The 19896-nt window shown below is 34.9% G+C and overlaps 1 protein-coding gene across 1 annotated transcript in view; it reads left to right on the top strand.

Annotated features, from left to right (window-relative positions):
- The window catches only part of armh3 (armadillo like helical domain containing 3), a 58479-nt gene that overhangs the window by 23827 nt on the left and 14756 nt on the right, over positions 1 to 19896 (top strand). The window contains exons 2-21 of the mRNA XM_067395795.1: positions 632 to 759; positions 1281 to 1397; positions 2139 to 2195; positions 2277 to 2423; positions 3765 to 3872; positions 3955 to 4047; positions 5239 to 5313; positions 5405 to 5491; positions 5625 to 5681; positions 5768 to 5811; positions 5888 to 5948; positions 6113 to 6159; positions 6425 to 6500; positions 6636 to 6729; positions 11296 to 11397; positions 14359 to 14417; positions 14507 to 14572; positions 15271 to 15340; positions 15444 to 15504; positions 19509 to 19597. Coding sequence (XP_067251896.1) covers positions 1296 to 1397; positions 2139 to 2195; positions 2277 to 2423; positions 3765 to 3872; positions 3955 to 4047; positions 5239 to 5313; positions 5405 to 5491; positions 5625 to 5681; positions 5768 to 5811; positions 5888 to 5948; positions 6113 to 6159; positions 6425 to 6500; positions 6636 to 6729; positions 11296 to 11397; positions 14359 to 14417; positions 14507 to 14572; positions 15271 to 15340; positions 15444 to 15504; positions 19509 to 19597 — 1495 coding nt within the window. The 5' untranslated portion in view covers positions 632 to 759; positions 1281 to 1295. The remainder of the gene's footprint in view (positions 1 to 631; positions 760 to 1280; positions 1398 to 2138; positions 2196 to 2276; positions 2424 to 3764; positions 3873 to 3954; positions 4048 to 5238; positions 5314 to 5404; positions 5492 to 5624; positions 5682 to 5767; positions 5812 to 5887; positions 5949 to 6112; positions 6160 to 6424; positions 6501 to 6635; positions 6730 to 11295; positions 11398 to 14358; positions 14418 to 14506; positions 14573 to 15270; positions 15341 to 15443; positions 15505 to 19508; positions 19598 to 19896) is intronic.

Genomic DNA, 19896 nt, shown 5'->3' with positions numbered 1-19896 from the left:
TTAATTTAAAAATATAAAGAGTCATATAGTGGAAAGTCTTGGCAATAATCAAGAATTATATTATGATCTTAAATATCATAAACATCTATTAAATATGTTATTTAATCTATACAATAAATAACTGTTTCTAAGAAAGCTGTATTTATAATTTTAATAAAATCTATAATTAATTAAAAATTAAAATGAAATAAAAGAGATATATTTTATTTTATTTTCATTATTTTATTGTTCCTACTACCAAGGTTTTAGAAATAAAATCTGCTTTTCAAATCCTTTAGCATACTTAAATATGATGATATTAAATCTATAAACTGAATGCCTCTATAAATCTATATAAATAATTGTTGATGTCTCTATATAAAATTATTTTTTATCCCATTTCTAAGACCGATTTGTCATTTATTTCTTTGGTTTGGTTCTTTTTTTATTTGAAATAAAATGCACTTATGTAATTTGACAACATCTTGGCGTCTGTCTAAGCTGTCGACTGAAAGAGTTGCAGTACATGACTTACAGATTACATGTATTTTCAACAATAATAGTCAATTGATTCTTTTTTTTTTTTTTTTTTTTTATTATTATTATAATCTGAGTATAAATGACAACGTTGTCTGTTTGTTTATCATATCAGTAAGAAGACCAGCGGACGTGATGTAAATACATGGGCGGGGTTTCGGCTCCCACCGGAAGTCAGCCGAGCGAAATCAGTCTGATTAGCTTCAAGAGCAATGGAACAGCTTCAGTAATTCATTTACTCGGGTATGAATATTTTATTAAATTTAGGTATTTTAACTGATATATTCCAATGAAAAAACTCACTGTTAAAAAAAACCGCTATTATGTAGCTATATTTATTGGTTTATAAATACAAGATAAGGGAGTTTAGCTTTGATCCGTAGTACGACTAAGTTATCCCAATTGGCACCATATTGAATTATCATTTCATAATATTCATCTTAATTAATAACATACATCTTAATTTATGTTAGTAATGGTATTTAAACTGCCAAACGTATCCCTTTACTCTTTATAATGCTAGGAAGCTACATGCTAAAGCTAAACTGTCAAAACATGCATGTAAACAATCTGGCAGCATTTGTTTTATTATTATTATTATTATTATTATTATTTTAGGTATTAGTTTCAGATCCTAGTGAGTTATTTAACTTACCTCGACTATATTTCTCAGTAGTGTGAAAACCTAGGAGGAAGATATTTGTTGTCTTTGATAATTGTTATCACAGCTTTATTATCATAATCATTTGAATGTGTTTTTGTAGTTGCAATTGTTAATTATGGCTCAGACTGAGAAAAAATCAGGACTTCTGAGGAGAACATCTTCTTCTAAGAAGCCACTAAAGGAGAAAGTGGTGCTGATGTATGATGAGATATTTGCGGTAAGCTGTTATTTTCATTTTCCAGATGCTGTTCCTGAAGCTGTTTTTAATCCTTCTGATAAAATATAACAATATTAAAAATAAAAATCTGTCTATGAAGGGAAGAGGAAAGTCTTAGCAATAATCAAGAATTATATAATGATCTTAAATACTATGATTATTTATATGTATCATAAAAATCTGTTATATTAAATATGTAATTAATCTATAAAATAAAATTACAGTTTCTAAGAAAGCTGTTCTATAATTAATAGAAAATAAAGAGTCTGTCTGTGAAGGGAAGAGGACAGACTTACCAGGAATCACTGATTATATTATTATCTTAAATAAAATGATAATTTATCCATATCATAAAAAAACATTAAATTAAATATATAATTTATTCTATGTAATAAAATAACTTGATTTAATTATTTTTTACTTAACAGTGTTTTTGTTGGAAAGCTGTTTTTTAATATTTTTAATAAAATCTAAAAACAATAAATTATAAAAAAAGAGACATTTGTTATTTTATTTCATCTTACAATGCTTGCATACTTGTAAGGTTTTAGAAAAAAATCTGCTCGAAAATCGTAAAACCTGCTTTTCAGATCCTTTAAACATAGTGTAAGATTATTACAAATTCTCATGTTGAAATCATGATAAACTTATTTCAAAGTGTGCCTTCATTTTGACCAAATGTGATGTTAATGCTAATGTCGTAGATTGTAAACACTTTTTTTTTTTGCTCTTTGCCATCAGAAGGAAGACCCTACTAAGAACAATCCTCGTTTCTGGGATGAGCTCTTTTTGATGAAGGTGAAATAGATGTTCTTGTACTGTACACTGTTGTATGAATAAGTGGAGTGCATAGGTGATATATCTATATGCTTTGACCAGGTAAATCTTGAGTATCTGGAAGGGAAGTTGGAGTCTCTGGATGGGGATGAAGTCATGAAAGTCAAAGACAACATCAACAGTTTATTCCATCACTGTGTTCAAGCCCTGGGCGAAGAGCATCAGATCAAAGTAGTCAATGCACTTCAGGTAAAATGAATGCACATAAATTATACTTAATTTCTAAGGAACATATTCATAATTACTTTCCTCCCAAGGAAATAATAGTTATATACAGCTGAAGTCAAAAATTTTACATGCACCTTGTAGAATCTGCAAAATGTGAATCATTTTAACAAAATAAGAGGGATCATATAAAATGCATGTTAGTTTTACTGTCCTGAATAAGATATTTTACATAAAAGTTGCTTATATGTAGTCCACAAGACAAAAAAATTATACATACACTTGATTCTGTAAACTGTGTGTGGTTAGCTGGATGATCCGCGACCATATGTTTTTATGTTTTGTGTTGGCTGTTCGCGAGTCCCCTGTTTGTCCTGAGCAGTTAAACTGAGCAATGTTCTTCAAAAAAAAAATCCTCCAGGTCTGAAAATTCTTCAGTTTCCTAGCGACTTTTACATTTTTGAAAAACTTTCCAACTCAAAAACAACTATTAAAGAAGGTTCTAACATTCATGCATTAAGAACGAGGGGGTGAAAACTTTTTGAATTTGAAGATCAAGGTAAATAATTAATTAGTCTTCTGGGAAACATGCAAGTATCTTCTGTTGCTTCCAAAAGGCAGTACTAAATGAAAAAATTGATTTAAAAAAAAAAAAAAAAAAAAACACATCTTCATCCTGTTCAAAAATGTTTACCCCCCGTCTCTTAATGCATCATTTTTCCTCTGGAGCATCAGTGAATGTTTGAACCTTTTCTAATAGTTGTTTTTGAGTCCCTCAGTTGTCCTCAGTATGAAAACACAGATCTCAAAATCCTACAGTCACTGCTGAAAAGGGTTCAAATATGCAGAAGATGCTGGGAAACTGAAGAATTTGCAGGAGCTGGAGGATTTTTCTGAAGAACAGAGCTCAGTTTAACTGCTCAGGACAAACAAGGGACTCATGAACAACCATCACAAAGCATAAAAACAGGCGTGGATCATCCAGGTAACCACACACAGTTTTCAGAATCAAGTGTATGGAAACTTTTGAACGGGGTCATTTTTATAAATTCAGCTATTTTTTTGTCTTCTGGACTTTTTGTAAACACCTTTTATGTAAAATATCTTATTCAGGACAGTACTAAATAAAAAATAACATGCATTTTATATGTTCTCTTATTTTCTTAAAATAAATCACATTTTGCAGATTCAAGGTGTATGTAAACTTATGACTTAAACTATTTATCTATCTATAAAGTTTTTGCATTAAGAAAATGAGGCGTATTTTGGGGATCAATGCAACAGTTGCTTTTGACCTAAAGATCTGAATGAAACCACTACAAAGACAATAGAACCACTCAAATCCTCTCCTCTCTGTTTCTTTAGACTCTTTGTGCCCTGTTTAGAGGAGTTCACCAAAAGAACAAATCAGCCACAGGCTTTGATATCATCAATATGCTAATGGGCTTTGACAAAGCAGAGCTTAGAATGAAGGTCAGTCATTTGTCCTACTTACACATGATCTGTAGGTTTTTATTGAAGGCAAATTTAAGTTGTAATGTAATTGTCCACACAGGAGCTAATGGAAAGCCTGGACAGTCTGCTGTGTGGTGATGGATCAGAGAGTCTGAAGAGTTTATGTCTAAAACTGCTGCTCTGTCTGGTCACTGTAAGATCAACACATTAATTCTTTTTGTACAAAATCTAATCACTTTCATTTTCACTTTCAGAAAATATTTTTATGCACACCTTAGTTTGTAAAAAAAGGCAAAAAAGGCTCATTTACAAGGGAAGTGAATGGGGAAAGGCATTGTACCAAAATAATTGTTGCTGCAAAGTGACGGACAAGCAGAAAATGACAATATAGACATGTTTTGAAATCAGTGGAGATGACGGCGTGGAATAAAGCCACGCATACCAGCCTCCTATGTTTCCACCGCTGCCTCAGAAGATGCAATAGTCCAGCACGATGGCTACACATTATCATGTTGTAGATAAGACATTAGTATTGCAAACCCCTGCATGTTGCGATTGTTGTTTTTGGTGTAAACCTACCAATGCAATGTCAGTGCCATAGAAACCAATGCAGATATGCCAGAAAACGAAAGAGCGGCATGGACATACAAATCGGATCTAAACAGTTGCGATACACAATGTGGATGTCAGTAATTTTAGATCAGATTCCGATCAGATAAACAAATAATCGGATTTGCACTGACAGTGTGAACTTAGCTTAAGTTGACATTAAGTCGAAAGTTTCTTATAGCCCAGGGGTGACGAACTCCGGTCCTGGAGAGCCACAGTCCTGCAGAGTTTAGCTCCAGCTATAATAAAAACTCACATGCCTGTAGCTTTCTAGGGTTAAGGTTAGGTTAGCTTGTTCAGGTGTGTTTGATAACGGTTGAAGCAAAACTCTCCACAGACCTGGAGAGTTTTGCTTCAACCCTTATCAAACACACCTGAACAAGCTAATCAAGGTCTGAAGGGTTAAAAGAAAGCTACAGGCAGGTGAGTTTTTATTAGGGCTGGAGCTAAACTCTCCAGGTCTGTGGCTCTCCAGAGCCGACATTTACCACCTCTGTTATAATCAGTAGAATGTCTGTTGGGGAGCATCAAAATAAAGTGTTAGCAGATATTAGCAGATAGTCTACTAATACTCTAATGACTGCTAGTTGACATGTAGTTGCAAACTTACCTATAGTTAGTAGAATGTCTAAAGTAGACTATCGAAATGTACCAAAGTAACGAAGTAATGAAATTAGTTACATTTTAGGAAGCAATGCAATATTCTAACTCAGTACTTTTAAAAGTAACTTAACTTTACTCAACATTAGTTATAATGTATTTTTTTGTCTTTTAGGTCACAGATAATATTAGTCAGAACACCATTCTGGAGTATGTGATGATCAACAGTATATTTGAGGCCATTCTACAGGTAAAACTGTAATTGTTTGCATTATATTTGGCATAACTTCTCAGTATTAATGGTACACTGTGATCCATTTCATTTGCCTCTTTTTGTCCAGATTCTATCTGACGTTTCCAGTCGAGCACAGCATGGATATGATGCAGTGGTCCTTTTAGCTCTACTGGTCAACTACAGGAAGTATGAGGTGAATGCACAGTACATTGTAAATACACAATAAATACTGAATTCAGACAACAATATATTGTTTTAGCACTAAATGTCTGAAGCATTGATTGTAATATTTCTGTGAGACTCATTGTTTCCCCTGTTAATTATAGTCTGTGAATCCTTACATTGTCAAACTGTCAATAGTGGATGACGAGCCGACCCTGGATGTAAGTGATTATGGAGATTCTTTAAATTCAAGATAGTTATTAAATCATTGTCATGTAGAGGTCTAATATAATTAATCTTTTCATAGGGCATGGGAATGGTCATCCACCACGCACTTACAGATTACAATAGGTAACATGCAATCTTTATTTTGTTTTTAAGAAATATTTATGTGAAAGATTTTATGTATTCCATCTGATTTCCATAGGCAGTATAAAGACAAAGAAGAAGAAAACCAGGGAGGGTTTTTCTCTACCCTTACCAGCATGGTATAAACATTTCACTTACTCATGTTGTTCCAAATCCTTTTGACCTTTTTGTTTTTTGGGAACACTAAAAGACATATTTTGCAGAATGTTTTTGCTGTTCTTTTCCATTCAATGAAAGTGACTTTGCAACTACAGATTTATTGTAATACTGCATTGGTCTACAGGTGGGCAATATGTTTATCGCTGATGCAGATGAGAAGCTGTCAGTGCAGTAAGTAAAAACTAAAATACCTTTAAAAATTTAGTTTAGTATTTCATTTTAATTGGTGACCACAATGTAAACAGTACTGAAATTACTATATTTTTTTTTTCCCATATACACTACCATTCAAAAGTTTGGTATCAGTAGGATTTTTTAAATGTTTTTGAAACTCTTTTATGCTCAGCAAGGCTGCAGTTATTTGATGAAAAAGCATTCCATTCTTGTATTATTACATCAAATGCTCCACAAGGCTGATGACTTTATTGTCCTTTAGGACTAATGAAGCCATCCTGCTTGCTCTGTATGAGGCTGTACATCTCAACAGAAACTTCATCACTGTTCTTGCGCAGGTCAGCACTGCACAATGTGTTGTTCGATATTGTCTTTATGCATTGGCATTATTTTACACTTGAATGTATTTATTAGCCCTATGCTATACATTAAGATGTTGTGGTTTAATTTTATTCTGTGCTTGTCAATCACAGAGTCATCCAGAGATTGACATGGCAACAACACCCGCAACACCTGTCCCAGCCTCTCCCTTAACCCCGCTGGGCACGACACCGCCCTCTTTGGACAGTGAGTTCTGTTAGATATTGAGTAGAGAATTTAATTTACTCACCCTCATGTGAAAACCAAATGATCTTTTTTCTTATGCAGAACACGAAAGTAGAAATCATGATGCACCATATTTAAATAGAACGTAAACAAAAATTAGATTTAACCCCTAAATGCATGAATATTCGCCAGTCATTCTTACATATTCGGGTCTTTAGCGACCCCAATCTATATCTAACATGGATGGATCTCTACCTGTCACAATATTATAAAACTCCTCTGATATTAGAGTAACAATTACAGAAGAATATTTTGTTTCCTTTTGGAGCTTGGAAGGGCTCAGTTTGAGCAGATGTTTTATGCCATCATCACTGTCCTTGTCAGAGCTCATTTCCTAGTACATTCAGCAAGTGGTTTTGAGAATATGTTTGAGATTGCAAATATGAGCCCATTCGCGATCTCCAAACACTATATCAATATTTTGATCGCTGACAGCTTCACCAGATCCTCCAGCAAGTGACAGTGACAGTCATATTTGATTGCGTGCAAGACTTGCTCTTCAGTAAATCACTGAGCCATTTCACATTTTGCTAATGATACTTCCTACTCTTTTTTTCTGTCTGAATGAAACGTAACTTCATTGTGTATCAGACATTGCCACTTTGTGGAATAAAGGTGAAATGCACTTATTCCGTCATCAAAGATTCAATTATTGTTGTGCAGAAAAAATATACTTACACTGATACATACCTTGGGTCGTTAGCGACCCTATACAATTTTGACAAAAAAACAGGCATTCTTTTATAATTTTATGATATTTTTCTTGTTGTATTCTTTATAATTTGATTGAGGAATACTAAGAAGGTTGATGTCTATCTTTAAAATAATGAATGAGGAGGAGGGTACTGAATGACGTCCCAGGTCAATAAAGACCCGAGGTATGCATTTAAGGGATAAAGGTGCAGTGTGTAAATTTTAGTGGCATTTAGCAGTGAGTATGCTAACTGCAACCAACAACAGCTCACCCCTCCCTTTTGATGCCAAGTAGAGAAGCTACGGTGGCCGACACAAGTCAAAGTCGTCTGAGACAGCAGAGAGTATGTTAGCAAGTCAAGCAATGAGATTTCTTCTTACTTCTAACAAACAACGGTCTCTGCTTCTAATAAACCAGACGACTACTACTACTACTTCTTCATGCATATTCAACGTAGTGACGATGCAAGCTACTTGTATAACATGAATGATTTAGAAGAACAACAACACAGTGATGAAATGAGCTCTGTAGAGCAATATGTCCGTTTAGGGCTGCTGTAGAAACATGCTGGCGCAAAATGACAACTTTACATGGAGGGGGGACTTGCGGTTTATGTAGATATAAATGGTTCATTCTAAAGGCCTGGGTACTTTCCGCGCCCGGACATGTCTCGCATGTCTTTAAATGTATACTCAACTGCGGATGCTCATAGATGACAGGATTGAGCCTGGTCAGTACCTGGATAGGAGACCTCCATGGGTAAACTAGGTTGCTGCTGGAAGAAGTGTTAGTGAGGCCAGCAGGGCATGCTCACCGTGTGATCTGTGTGGGTCCTAACGCCCCAGTATAGTGATGGGAACACTATGCTGTAACAAGCACCATCCTTCGTATGAGATGTTAAACCAAGGTCCTCTCAGTGGTCATTAAAAATCCCAGGATGTCCTCATATATATATATATATATATATATATATAATATTATTAATATATTGACTCCTCTCCACCAATAAGCTGGTATAAAGTGGGCGTTCTGGCGCAATATGGCTGTCGATTTAAAATTGAACATTGGTCTGGGGAGTCTGTATGTATTTTCTACTGCACAAGAGGAGTGATCAACGAGCATTATTCCTCCAGACAGGTTTAGTTTGTGTTGGTTTGTAGCATTGATCAGCGGTTTGCAGAAGCAGCAATGGCATCGAGCGATTTTTGCAAGTTGTGCAAAAAAAAAAAAAACATGAACGTGAGTGGTATTTACACCCACTCGAGCGATTTGTTTGCTAAACTAAAGAAGTCATTCAACATCGTCGAGAGGTTAAAAGGATTTGGATTGATGGTCGTGCTTGCCGTCGCTTCTCTATCGTCATCGTGTTATACCCACCAATAGCAAGCAAGGTGGATATGCCAGTCTGTGATTGGTTCCCGCAAAAGTGTAACAGAAGCAGTAGAAATGAATGTACGGGTTTCCAGACTGAGTTGCCGGGCGAAATCAAATCACCGGCAGATCAGGCTGGGTTTACCCAGTCTAGAGATTCCCCCCTTCCATATGTTAAGCGTTTTGAGTGCAGAGAAATGCGCTAAGTAAATGTAATAAATTATTACTGTTATTGCTGTGATTGGTCTACTGCTTACAGTGTATTTCGGAAACTAAATTCCCAATACCATATCTGAATTTCAGCTTTGAATGTTCCTCAGTACTTGATGCACAGTGATACGAACCATACGAACCAGTTTTAGCTTATCAGTTCAAGCCCGAGTCCTCATCCTTTGTGCAGCAAAGTGGATTTACTCTTGCAGCGCAGAAAACAGCATCTTCTTGACATGTCGACAACTCAAACCAAATTCTTCCAGTCTCAGCTACAACTACAGTGTTTGAGGGTCAAAGTAGATGTTGTTTGTGGGCAGCCAGTGAAGACCATAGATTGGCATTATTTAAATCTGTTACAAACCTACATAGATTCATGCAGGAAGTAAGACTGGAATTACTGACAACTTGTTTCAGGCAGTTCAGAATTAGTTCTTTCTTTTGGGAGACAATAGACCTTAGTCAGGGTTTTGCCATATTTAATTTTTCACAGGAATGAAAATGAGGCTCTGAGGCATAGAATACATTGCGTTCAATATACTGATTGTTCAGCTGACTGAATGTCTTTTAAGAAAAAGTAGACAAACTCCACAAAACAGATTTAAAATTTGTGAGTTGTGAAAATTACGTAATCTAGGACCTTTATACAGTGCTTGCCATTGTAAAGACTGTACTTTTATCCCTTTCATCCGTGTTAAATTCAATATGGCGTTTAACCTGACTAAAGTCTATTACCCCATTTGTTGAGCACTTTTGTCTTTAATACGTTTGCAGACCTTTTACATTCTTACATTTGCCTCTAAAACACATGTAACTTTTATGCTGCTTTTTGCATTGCAACCTTTGAAAACTTGAGATCCATTAGCTGTATGAAATATTAAATCCACTCAGATCTGGCAGACTGTAACTCCCGTGCTACATGTGGCGTGCTCTCGTGCTTGAATGTGCCAACAAAGCTCAATCATCTATAATCATGATGGCACTAATTATTTGGTCCAGAAAAATTTACCACTGGTCAAAAGTTTTTAGATGGTTACATTTTTTTTTAGTGTTTTTAAAAGAAGTCTCTTCTACTCACCAAGGCTTCATTTATTTGATCTAAAATACAGCAAAAACATTGTGAAATATTTTTACAATTTAAAATAAATAATAATTATTTTATTTAAAAAAAATATATATATATTTAAATAAAATAAAATAGTTTTCTGTTTGAATATATTTTAAAGTGCAATTTCATTTCTGTGTTGGCAAAGCTGAATTTTCAGCATCATTACATTAGTCTTCAATGTCACATGATCCTTCAGAAATCATTCTATGCCTATTTGCTGCTCAAGAAACATTTATTATTATTATCAATGTTTAAAACAGTTGTATACAATTTCTTTTCAGGATTATTTGATGAATATAAAGTTCAAAAGAACAGCATTTATCTGAAATACAAAGCTTTTGCAACATTATAAATGTCTTTTACTGTCACTTTCGATCAATTTAATGCATTCTTGCTGAATAAAATATTTCTTTAATTTCTTAAAAAATAAAAAAAAACTCTAACTGACCCCAAACTTTTGAATGGTAGTGATAATGTTACAAAAGCATTCTATTTCAGATAAATGCTGTTCTTTTAAACTTTCTATTCATTATATCTTAGTCAAGGACTGTCTAGACCAAGGACAATATCTAACTATAATGATAACAATAACATTTTAATAATCGTTCACCTTTAACAATAATTAAAATGTTTTAATAATCATATGAATTTAAAAATAACTAACGTTTTAATAATTAATAATTATTAACAATACTTGTATAAAAATAAAATTTAAATAATCATTTAAATTTATTAATAACTATTGTTTTAATAATAATTCTAATATAACAATAACTGTAACATTTTAATAATCATTCCAATTTAACTATACGGTTTTAATAGTCAGTCATTCTATTTTAACAATAACATTTTAATAATCGTTCTAATTTAATAGTAACTATGTTTTGATCATTCTGAATTAACAGTAACTATAAAGTTTTAATCATTCTTATTCTGATTTAAATTTGAAGCTTTAATAATTGTTCTGAATCTATAAGAATAGAGATGTCCTCACCACAACTATAACAATAACTGCACAAATTTCCAGTTTCCAATCAGTTCCATTAACGATAATGGAACGATAACATTGGAATAATTTTTATAATGAGTGGGCAAATGATCATTATTAGAAATGATTCACCATTCTTTCAATCTCTCTTGGCAGTGATGAATAATCCTGAGCTTCCTCTGGACCCGAATTTGCAGACAAGTAATCTTCTTATAACGTTCCTGAAATATTCTTCCATCATAGTGCAGGACACCAAAGGTAAGATATCACTGTTCCTTTACTCAACACTTTTTTTTTTTTTTTTTTACAAACTAGTGAGCTTCCTTGCTTCCTGCAGCCTACCTAGGCAGTATCCTCCAAACTCACATGGAACATGTGATTTCTTACAGGTTCATACGCATTGTAGTCTCAGCTCGTTATTTCAATGGAATTTGTTGTTAGAATGTTGCTAAGCTAATGACAAGATACTCTTATGAGCATAAAAACAAAAAGTACACACATTTTTGATGAAATTTTAATTGGCATTTGATGAATTTTTAATCCACCATTTTTGATTTGTGGAGCTTGTTGCAATGCATTATGTGATTACATTGTTTGCAAGGGATACATGCAGTCTTGCGTTTGGCCAAAAGAAGTTGTCATAGAAGACAACCTAACTTTACCTTCCTTTTGGAACAGTTTCTGTGTTTAAAGGATTAGTTCACTTTAAACTGAAATTTACCCCATGATTTACTCACCCTCAAGCCATCCTAAGTGTATATGACTTTCTTCTTTCAGACGAATACAATCGGAGTTATATTAAAAACACCCTTTCAAGCTTTATAATGGCAGTTGAACAGGGGTCACGAGTTTGAAGCTCAAATAAGTGCATCCATCCATCATAAATGTACTCCACATGGCTCAGGGGTTAATAAAGGCCTTCTGAAGTAAAGCAATGCATTTTGTGTAAGAAAAATATCCATATTTAACACATTATAAAGTAAAATAACTGCTTCTGGCCAAACTGCCATACAAATTCTACTTGTCTAAAGCGTAACTTACGCGATGTATAATGTAGGACGTCACATAGTACGTCATGGCGTAGCGTAAAAAGTCATGGCATCACATAAGTTGTGTTTTAGCCGTAAGTAGAATCCGTATGACAGTTTGGCTGGGGAGCTAGTTATTTTACTTTATAACGTGTTAGACAAGTCAAGTCAAGTTTATTTATAAAGCACATAAAAAAACAAAAACAAATGTTGAACCAAAGTGCTGTACAATTAGAGAAAAAAACCCATAACAGTAATGGAAAAAAAACTGCAATTAGGTAAAATTAGCAAACAAATAGGGCCTTAAAATCAACAAGTCACACTAATACAAATGGGATTCATACAGCTAAAACCCTATACCTCTCAAGCAACACCATAGGCTAGGGAAAAAAGATGTGTCTTTAACCTGGATTTGAATGTGGTCAATGTGGTAGAGGACCTGACAGAGAATGGAAGTGCATTCCATAATTGGGGGCTGAAGTTACAAATGCCCGTTCACCCTTGATTTTCAAGCGGGAACGAGGAACTGAAAGAAGCAACTGATTTGATGATCAAAGAGATCTCACTGCAGAATATGGTTGAAGGAGATCGACAATGTACTGTGGGTCTAGACTATGCAAGGCTATATAAACACAGCAAAACCTTAAGTTCGACTCCGTATTCAGTTGGTAACCAGTGCATGGAACGGGTGATGTTCTCTCTCTTTCCTGTACCTGCTAGAAGTCTGGCTGCTGCATTTTGAACTAATTGCAAGCGATGAAGAGTGGATTTAGGTAAACCTACATATAAGGAATTGCAGTAGTCCAATCGTGATTTGATAAGTGCATAAATCACTAATTCTTTTTTGAAAGAAACTGTTTTAGTTTGGCAGTAGACAGAAGATGAAAGAATATTCCTTTAATAACGGCACTTATTTATTTATCAAATAGTAAGTCAGAATCAAAGATGACACCCAGATTTTTGACTCTGTTTTGCAAAGTTAAAGGCAGGGTACCTAACTGATTTACAATATTAGCGACACACAATAAAGAGCCAAAAACAATGGTCTCAGTTTTATCCCCATTAAGCTTGAGGAAGTTTTCAGACATCCACAACTTTACTTCCTCAAAGCAGGAGATGAGATTATTTAGGGAGCTACCATCATTAGGCTTGACAGGGAGATAAAGTTGTGTATCGTCCACATAACTGTGGTAAGAGACACCATACTTCTGAAAAATAGAGCCTAGAGGAAGCATTTATTGAGAAAAAAGTAAGGGACTTAAAATGGAGCCTTGTGGGATGCCACATGTAATCAGTGTTGAAGATTGATTGAAGATGAGTTGTGATTACCAGTGCTGACAGAAAAGGTTTGCCCTTTGAGATATGAGGAAAACCAGCTTAATGCAAACCCCTGGATACCAACCACTCTCTCAAGACAGTTTAACAGATTGGAATGATCTATCGTGTCAAATGCTGAGTTCTAAAATAATTAAAATAACACCATTGCCAGAATCCAAGGAACACAGAATATAGGATATTAAAAATAAGAAAAATCTTTTTCTTACATAAACGCATTGCTTCACTTCAGAAGGCCTTTATTAACCCCCAGAGCCATGTGGAGTACATTTATAATGAATGGATGCACTTACTTTGAGCGTCAAACTCATGACCCAAGTTTACTGCCATTATAAAGCTTGATAGCTTCAGGGTGTTTATTAATATAACTCTGATTGTATTTGTCTGAAAAAAAGAAGTCATATACACCTAGGATCGCTTGAGGGTGAGTAAATCATGGGGTAATTTTAATTTTAAAGTGAACTAATCCTTTAACCCAGGTGAAAAAAAGTACGCTTCCATAATGTACTTAAAGTGCTCTAAAAAATGTATTTAGTTACCACTTGTAGTACACTTGAATATTTTTTTAATACAGAGATAGTATGCTAAAAGCATATTTTAGTTCATACTCATGGTGTCTCAAAATAGCACAGTTGAGTACACTTAGATGTTCTTAAGATTATCTTAATATACTAAAAATTCTTTAGTACTTCTTAAGTACAAAATTAGTGTGCAAAAATTGAGCAATTTAAGTACATCAAGGAAGTGTACTTTGTACAGTGTACCCACTAGATGTTTGGAATGGAGCCATTTATCTTGTTTTTTTTTTATCATGATTGAGCACATCTTACAATAGTTTTTCTCTGTATATTCTCAGATGAGCACAGACTTAACAGTGCCCGCCTTTGCCTCATCATTCTGACCTGTATAGCTGAGGTAATGCATTTTATTTTTTTATTTATTTTTATTTTTTTGTGAACGATTGTCTCCTTTGACTATTTGTCCTCTTGCTGTCTTTTTAATAGGACCAGTATGCTGATGCCTTTCTCCATGATGATAACATGAACTTCAGGGTCAACTTGCACAAAATGGTAAGAGTCTTTGCTCAGGTCTCTTTTCTCAGGTGTATAAGTAACTGAATCCAAATGAAGACAATGTTTCTGGCATACAAACAAGCCAACTGCCTTGCCCCCTTGTTACATCCAATCCTTTATTAAATGTCCCAGCTTCGTTGCTGCAATAAATCCATTTAAATAGTTCCCGTACATCCATGTGAAAGTAGCCCACCTGTGCAGTCTAACTCTTATGCTTTTGATCACGTGTTTCTGAGATTTTTCGAATGTATTGCGATTCTGTCTTGAATCGATTCTGAGCTTAGTTTTTTTACAGCAGATGGCGCTGTAGGCTAGTTTTTAACCACACGCTCAAATGCTCACAAAGAAGAGCACTTGTGCATTTATCTGACTCTGTGAAAATGTTCTTGCAACAGAATGCTTTAATGATGCAAGATTATTGTAAACAGCCCACTGCAAACACCCTTGTAATTGGCTTCTACCTTTTTGAACGTTATGAATGATTATTTTGTTGAAAAGTGCAAGCAGCGGATGGTTTTTTTCTAAAGCATGCAGTGCCATCTGCTGTTAAAAACCAAACTCCGAATCGATTTGAGAGAGAATCGCGATGCATTCAGAAAATCTTACAATCAATCCAGAATCTTTTCTCGATTCACGATGCATTGATTTATTGTCCCAGCTCTTCTGACATCTTACTGATGTCAAATGTATTTCAGCCCATGAGGCACCGGAAGAAAGCCGCAGATAAGAACATCCCCTCCCGACCTTTAGTGTGTGCAGTTCTGGGTGAGTTGAGCGTTGAGAACTAGGGATTCATTGTGATTTCTTTTGTGAATGATTGTATGTATGATTTTGTGAATGTTTATATGAGTATTCTTTGTCTTTGCAGATCTGATGGTTGAGTTCATTGTTACTCATATGATGAAGGAATTTCCTATGGATCTCTATGTGTGAGTTTCCGTTTAATATGAAAAATAATTCACACCTGGGTTTTAATGCAGTCATGATGCGAAGTGAAATAATAAATTGGCCTGGAGTCAATTATTCTGCTTATACTACGGTTACCAAGCCTTAAAGTCCCTCTGTAGTCAATAATTTTATCCTTTAAAACTCATCTTTGATCACCATATTGACATATTTAAAGGTTTTTCCTGTGGGAATAATTTCTTCATGTCTTTAAATAGCTTGAATGTAACTCTAAACCCTTGCTTCATTTAGTATACGTGGAACCATGAATATGCAAATTAGTCCCCGCCTCCACTCAATCACTCCAACTTGGACTACCTGATCCACTCGGTCAACTTTACTGTAGTAAATGCTACACGATGGCAAGTGGAAACACTGGTTTAATTCAGCCATATAGGTTTGAACCAGAAACTGATTCAGAAGATGAAGAGGAAAAGTGAATTATAAAGGTTCGTCTACAAGTCAATGTGTCAGAATGGTAATGCTTTTTAAGTATTGCTCTCAACGTCTGACACATAACAGTACTTGATATATAATTAGCCTTTGGCTTGACTACATTATCAAACAGCTAATAATGTGTTGCTAATGTTACAAAAACCATGTTCCCGTTCGCCATCTCAGTCTGTCGTCAAAAAATCAGCATCCTTAGAAACGCTTTGAACAACTCAGAGCATCAGTGGAGAAAGGCATATGGTTCATCATAACATTGTAGTATAAATAATTCACCCGCTATATTGCTAAATGTACCCGATTTTTTTTTTTTATATCAACAGTAAAATATACCAGGATAACCTTGCTTCTCTTGAGCCCCACTGCTTCGCAGCATAGTTAATGATATGCTAAAGTCCGCCCCGCACGTTGATGGGATTGGTTACAACATATTTGTGACGTAGAGAACAAGGACGATTCCAAACCACGTTTTTGTCTTTTGATTCACTGCAGTTTTAAGGAGAAAATACTCCGCAATGGTGTTGAATTTGCACATGGTTTGTCTTAAAGCATTTTAAAGAGGTCATGAATTGAGGAATCAAATTTTCCTTGAGCTTTTGACATATAACAGGTCATCATACTATAAGAATATCCTGTAAGTTTTAGAGTAGTAGGTAAATGACAGACATGACGTTAACAATGGATCGAGCAACTAAGTGATAAACATACCTTTGAAGAGTGCAAAATGTTGTGCAGTGTCAGGTTGTGGGGAAAAAAAAAAACAGTAGCTGCATTGGATTTGCAGAGAACCTGAAATAAAAAAAAGCCTGAAATAAATGGTGCAACACACTTATGCGAGTAAAAAAGTCAGATGATTCATGTACAGTCAGATGTTCTTTGTCTCAAAATCGTTTATTGTCAGTAAATCAAAACAGTGACTAAATTGTCAACTTCTCATTGTTTCTCTTAGTAGGATGAAAATAATATTATTTAAACTGTGATTGAATTTTGTATAGAAAGCAATCAAAGAACGCTTCCTTTACAATTGCTGGAGCCGTCAATCAAATAAGTGCGAGCAATGTTCCCTCTAAGCTGCGCGCGTGCGCAATCGCGCACTTCTGAAACCGCGCGGAAAAAATAAATGCTGCGCAGAGAACAGACACGAAAATCATGTGTGGTGAAATCCATTTGCAATTGCAGTGCTCTGGTCAACTGCTATAGAGTTATTGTCGTTGTAGAGTTAGAACCGGTTTACAGGTTTCATAGAAAGAGAACGATTGAGTGCGTGTGAGCTGGCTGGCCCTGAGCCAAATCAGTCGCGGTAAGAATACTGTTGTGTTTGCGGACTAAATACCTCAATACGAGAGCCAACGCGAAATGAAAAGAAATGTGAAATAAAACGTCATGTTTTAATGAAAAATGGTGGAAATAACGGATGATGGGCACAGAATGCTAACAAAACTCTGAGACATTTACAATTATACTCCCACCACAGGTGTAGCTTGCAAACTCAAAATACATCAGTGTTCTACCTCAGTTTAAATAGATTTTTGTGTGTGGGTTTCAGGGATGTTTAGATAAGCAGACACGCCCCTTAAAATAGAGCATTCAAATAAAAGAGCTAAAATCAGGGTAGGAAAAATGCCTTTTATTTTAAAGGTGCCATCGAATGAAAAATTGAATTTACCTTGGCATAGTTGAATAACAAGAGTTCAGTACATGGAATTGACATATAGTCTTGAACACCAGTGTTTCCTCCTTCTTATATAAATCTCATTTGTTTAAAAGACCTCCGAAGAACAGGCGAATCTCAACATAGCACCGACTGTTACGTAACAGTCAGGATCATTAATATGTACGCCCCCAATATTTGCATATGCCAGCCCATGTTCAAGGCATTACACAAGCCAGTATTAACGTCTGGGGCAGCACAGCAGAATCATCAGACTAGGTAAGCAAGCAAGGACAATAGCGAAAAATGGCAGATGGAGCAATAATAACTGACGTGATCCATGATAACTGATATTTTTAGTGATATTTGTAAATTATCTTTCTAAATGTTTCGTTAGCATGTTGCTAATGTACTGTTAAATGTGGTTAAAGTTACCATCATTTCTTACTGTATTCACGGAGACAAGAGAGCCGTCATTATTTTCATTTTTAAACACTTGCAGTCTGTATAATGCATAAACACAACTTCATTCTTAATAAATCTCTCCAACAGTGTAGCATTAGCCATTAGCCACGAAGCATAGCCTCAAACTCATTCAGAATCAAATGTAAACATCTAAATACTATACTCACATGATCCAATGCATGTATGCAGTATGCATGATGAACATTTGGTAAAGATCCATTTGAGGGTTATATTAGCTATGTGAACTTTGTAAATGCACTGTATAATAGTCGAGAGCTCGGGGGGCAGGGAGTGAGAGGATTTAAAGGGGCCGCACACTGAACCGGTGCATAGTTAATGATGCTTCAAAATAGGCAGTTAATTTTTTTTTTTTTTTTTAAATCTATGGGGTATTTTGAGCTGAAACTTCAGACACATTCAGGGGACACCTTAGACTTATATTACACTCTTGTAAAAACTGGTTCTAAAGCACCTTTAAAATGATGACAATTTTTGATGTAAAAATCATACTAACATTATAAGTGCACCCCAGGAAACATAATAAAACAACGCAGTTCATGACCCCTTTAAAAACACCACATTGACATATAAACAACATTAAAACTTGATTTTAACCACAGGGGGTCTTTAAGACATTGTTCAGATGTTTTATTTCAAGACATATGTCAGGTTTTTGTTCTTTTGTGTGTAATAATTTCTTAGGATATCAACCCAAGCCTCCATTACTAATTCCAAAATATAATTTTAGAGCTATAATGGGGGCTTGAGCCACTGAAATGCAATCTAATGCAGTTATTGGATGGATCGATCGATCGATTGAAGTGTGAGTCTGTTCATCTCTCAGTTGGCAGCATTGTCTCTAATAAGGAATTTGTAAGTTTAACTGCTTCAAGAACAGCAATGTTACTACCTTGATGCTGAGAAAATGCCATGTAGCTTTTCAACTGCAAAACTATTTTATTGATAGAGTTGCAGGGCAGTGCTGACAGCACGTTTCTGTGCGCACGAACGTTTCCGTCTGTGTGTCTGTACTGTATGTGTGTGTATTTATATGGGAGAGAGAGGGGAAAAGGGAAACATGCTTTTCATAGATGAAATGTAATTTTGTAGAAAAAACATAGAAATTGTTTGTCATTTTTATCCTGTTCTTTGTTATATCTGTTTGCCTGTTCATTGTCTTTGTGAGTTTTGGTTCATTTGCTGTTGTAGGCTGTAAGAACCTTTGAAATAGCATTTGGCGATATGGACCTTCCTGGAACTACTTTAGCTTTGTGTTTACTGGAAAATAATTGCATAGCTTAGAACATTCGTCAGCCAATAATATTCAAGCATTCAACAGCCCCATAGTACAAGCTGTTTTAAACACTGCAATGCTTAGATAAATGTGGATATGGAGAGAATGAATTGTTTTATTTATTTTAGGCGCTGCATTCAAATAATTCACAAACTGATCTGCTACCAGAAAAAGTGCAGAATTAGACTGCACTACACATGGAGAGACCTCTGGTCAGGTATGATCAATACAGTGTAAACAAAAACCAGACCAGTTGAAATGCATTCTGTTTTTTATTGTTGTTTGTCTGTTTTTGTTCATTAGTTATTTAATTTATTCTTCTCTTTTGTTTTTTCTTCTGTTTATTTTTTCTTTTCTTTTCAATGTATGTTTTTTTTGTTTTTTCTTTGCTTTTGTTTACATTTTTCTTATGTTTTTGTTCTTCTTTACGTTTTTATTTTGTTGTTCTATTGATTTGTTTTTTTAGTGTTTTTATTTTGTAGTGTATTTTGTTTAGTTTCTCTTTGTTTTGTGTGA

The sequence above is a fragment of the Chanodichthys erythropterus genome, chromosome 10 (genome assembly GCF_024489055.1).
Source record: "Chanodichthys erythropterus isolate Z2021 chromosome 10, ASM2448905v1, whole genome shotgun sequence".
Taxonomy (NCBI): domain Eukaryota; kingdom Metazoa; phylum Chordata; class Actinopteri; order Cypriniformes; family Xenocyprididae; genus Chanodichthys; species Chanodichthys erythropterus.
The sequence above is the reverse complement of the archived record's forward strand: the minus strand, read 5'-3'. Positions and strand labels throughout refer to the sequence as shown.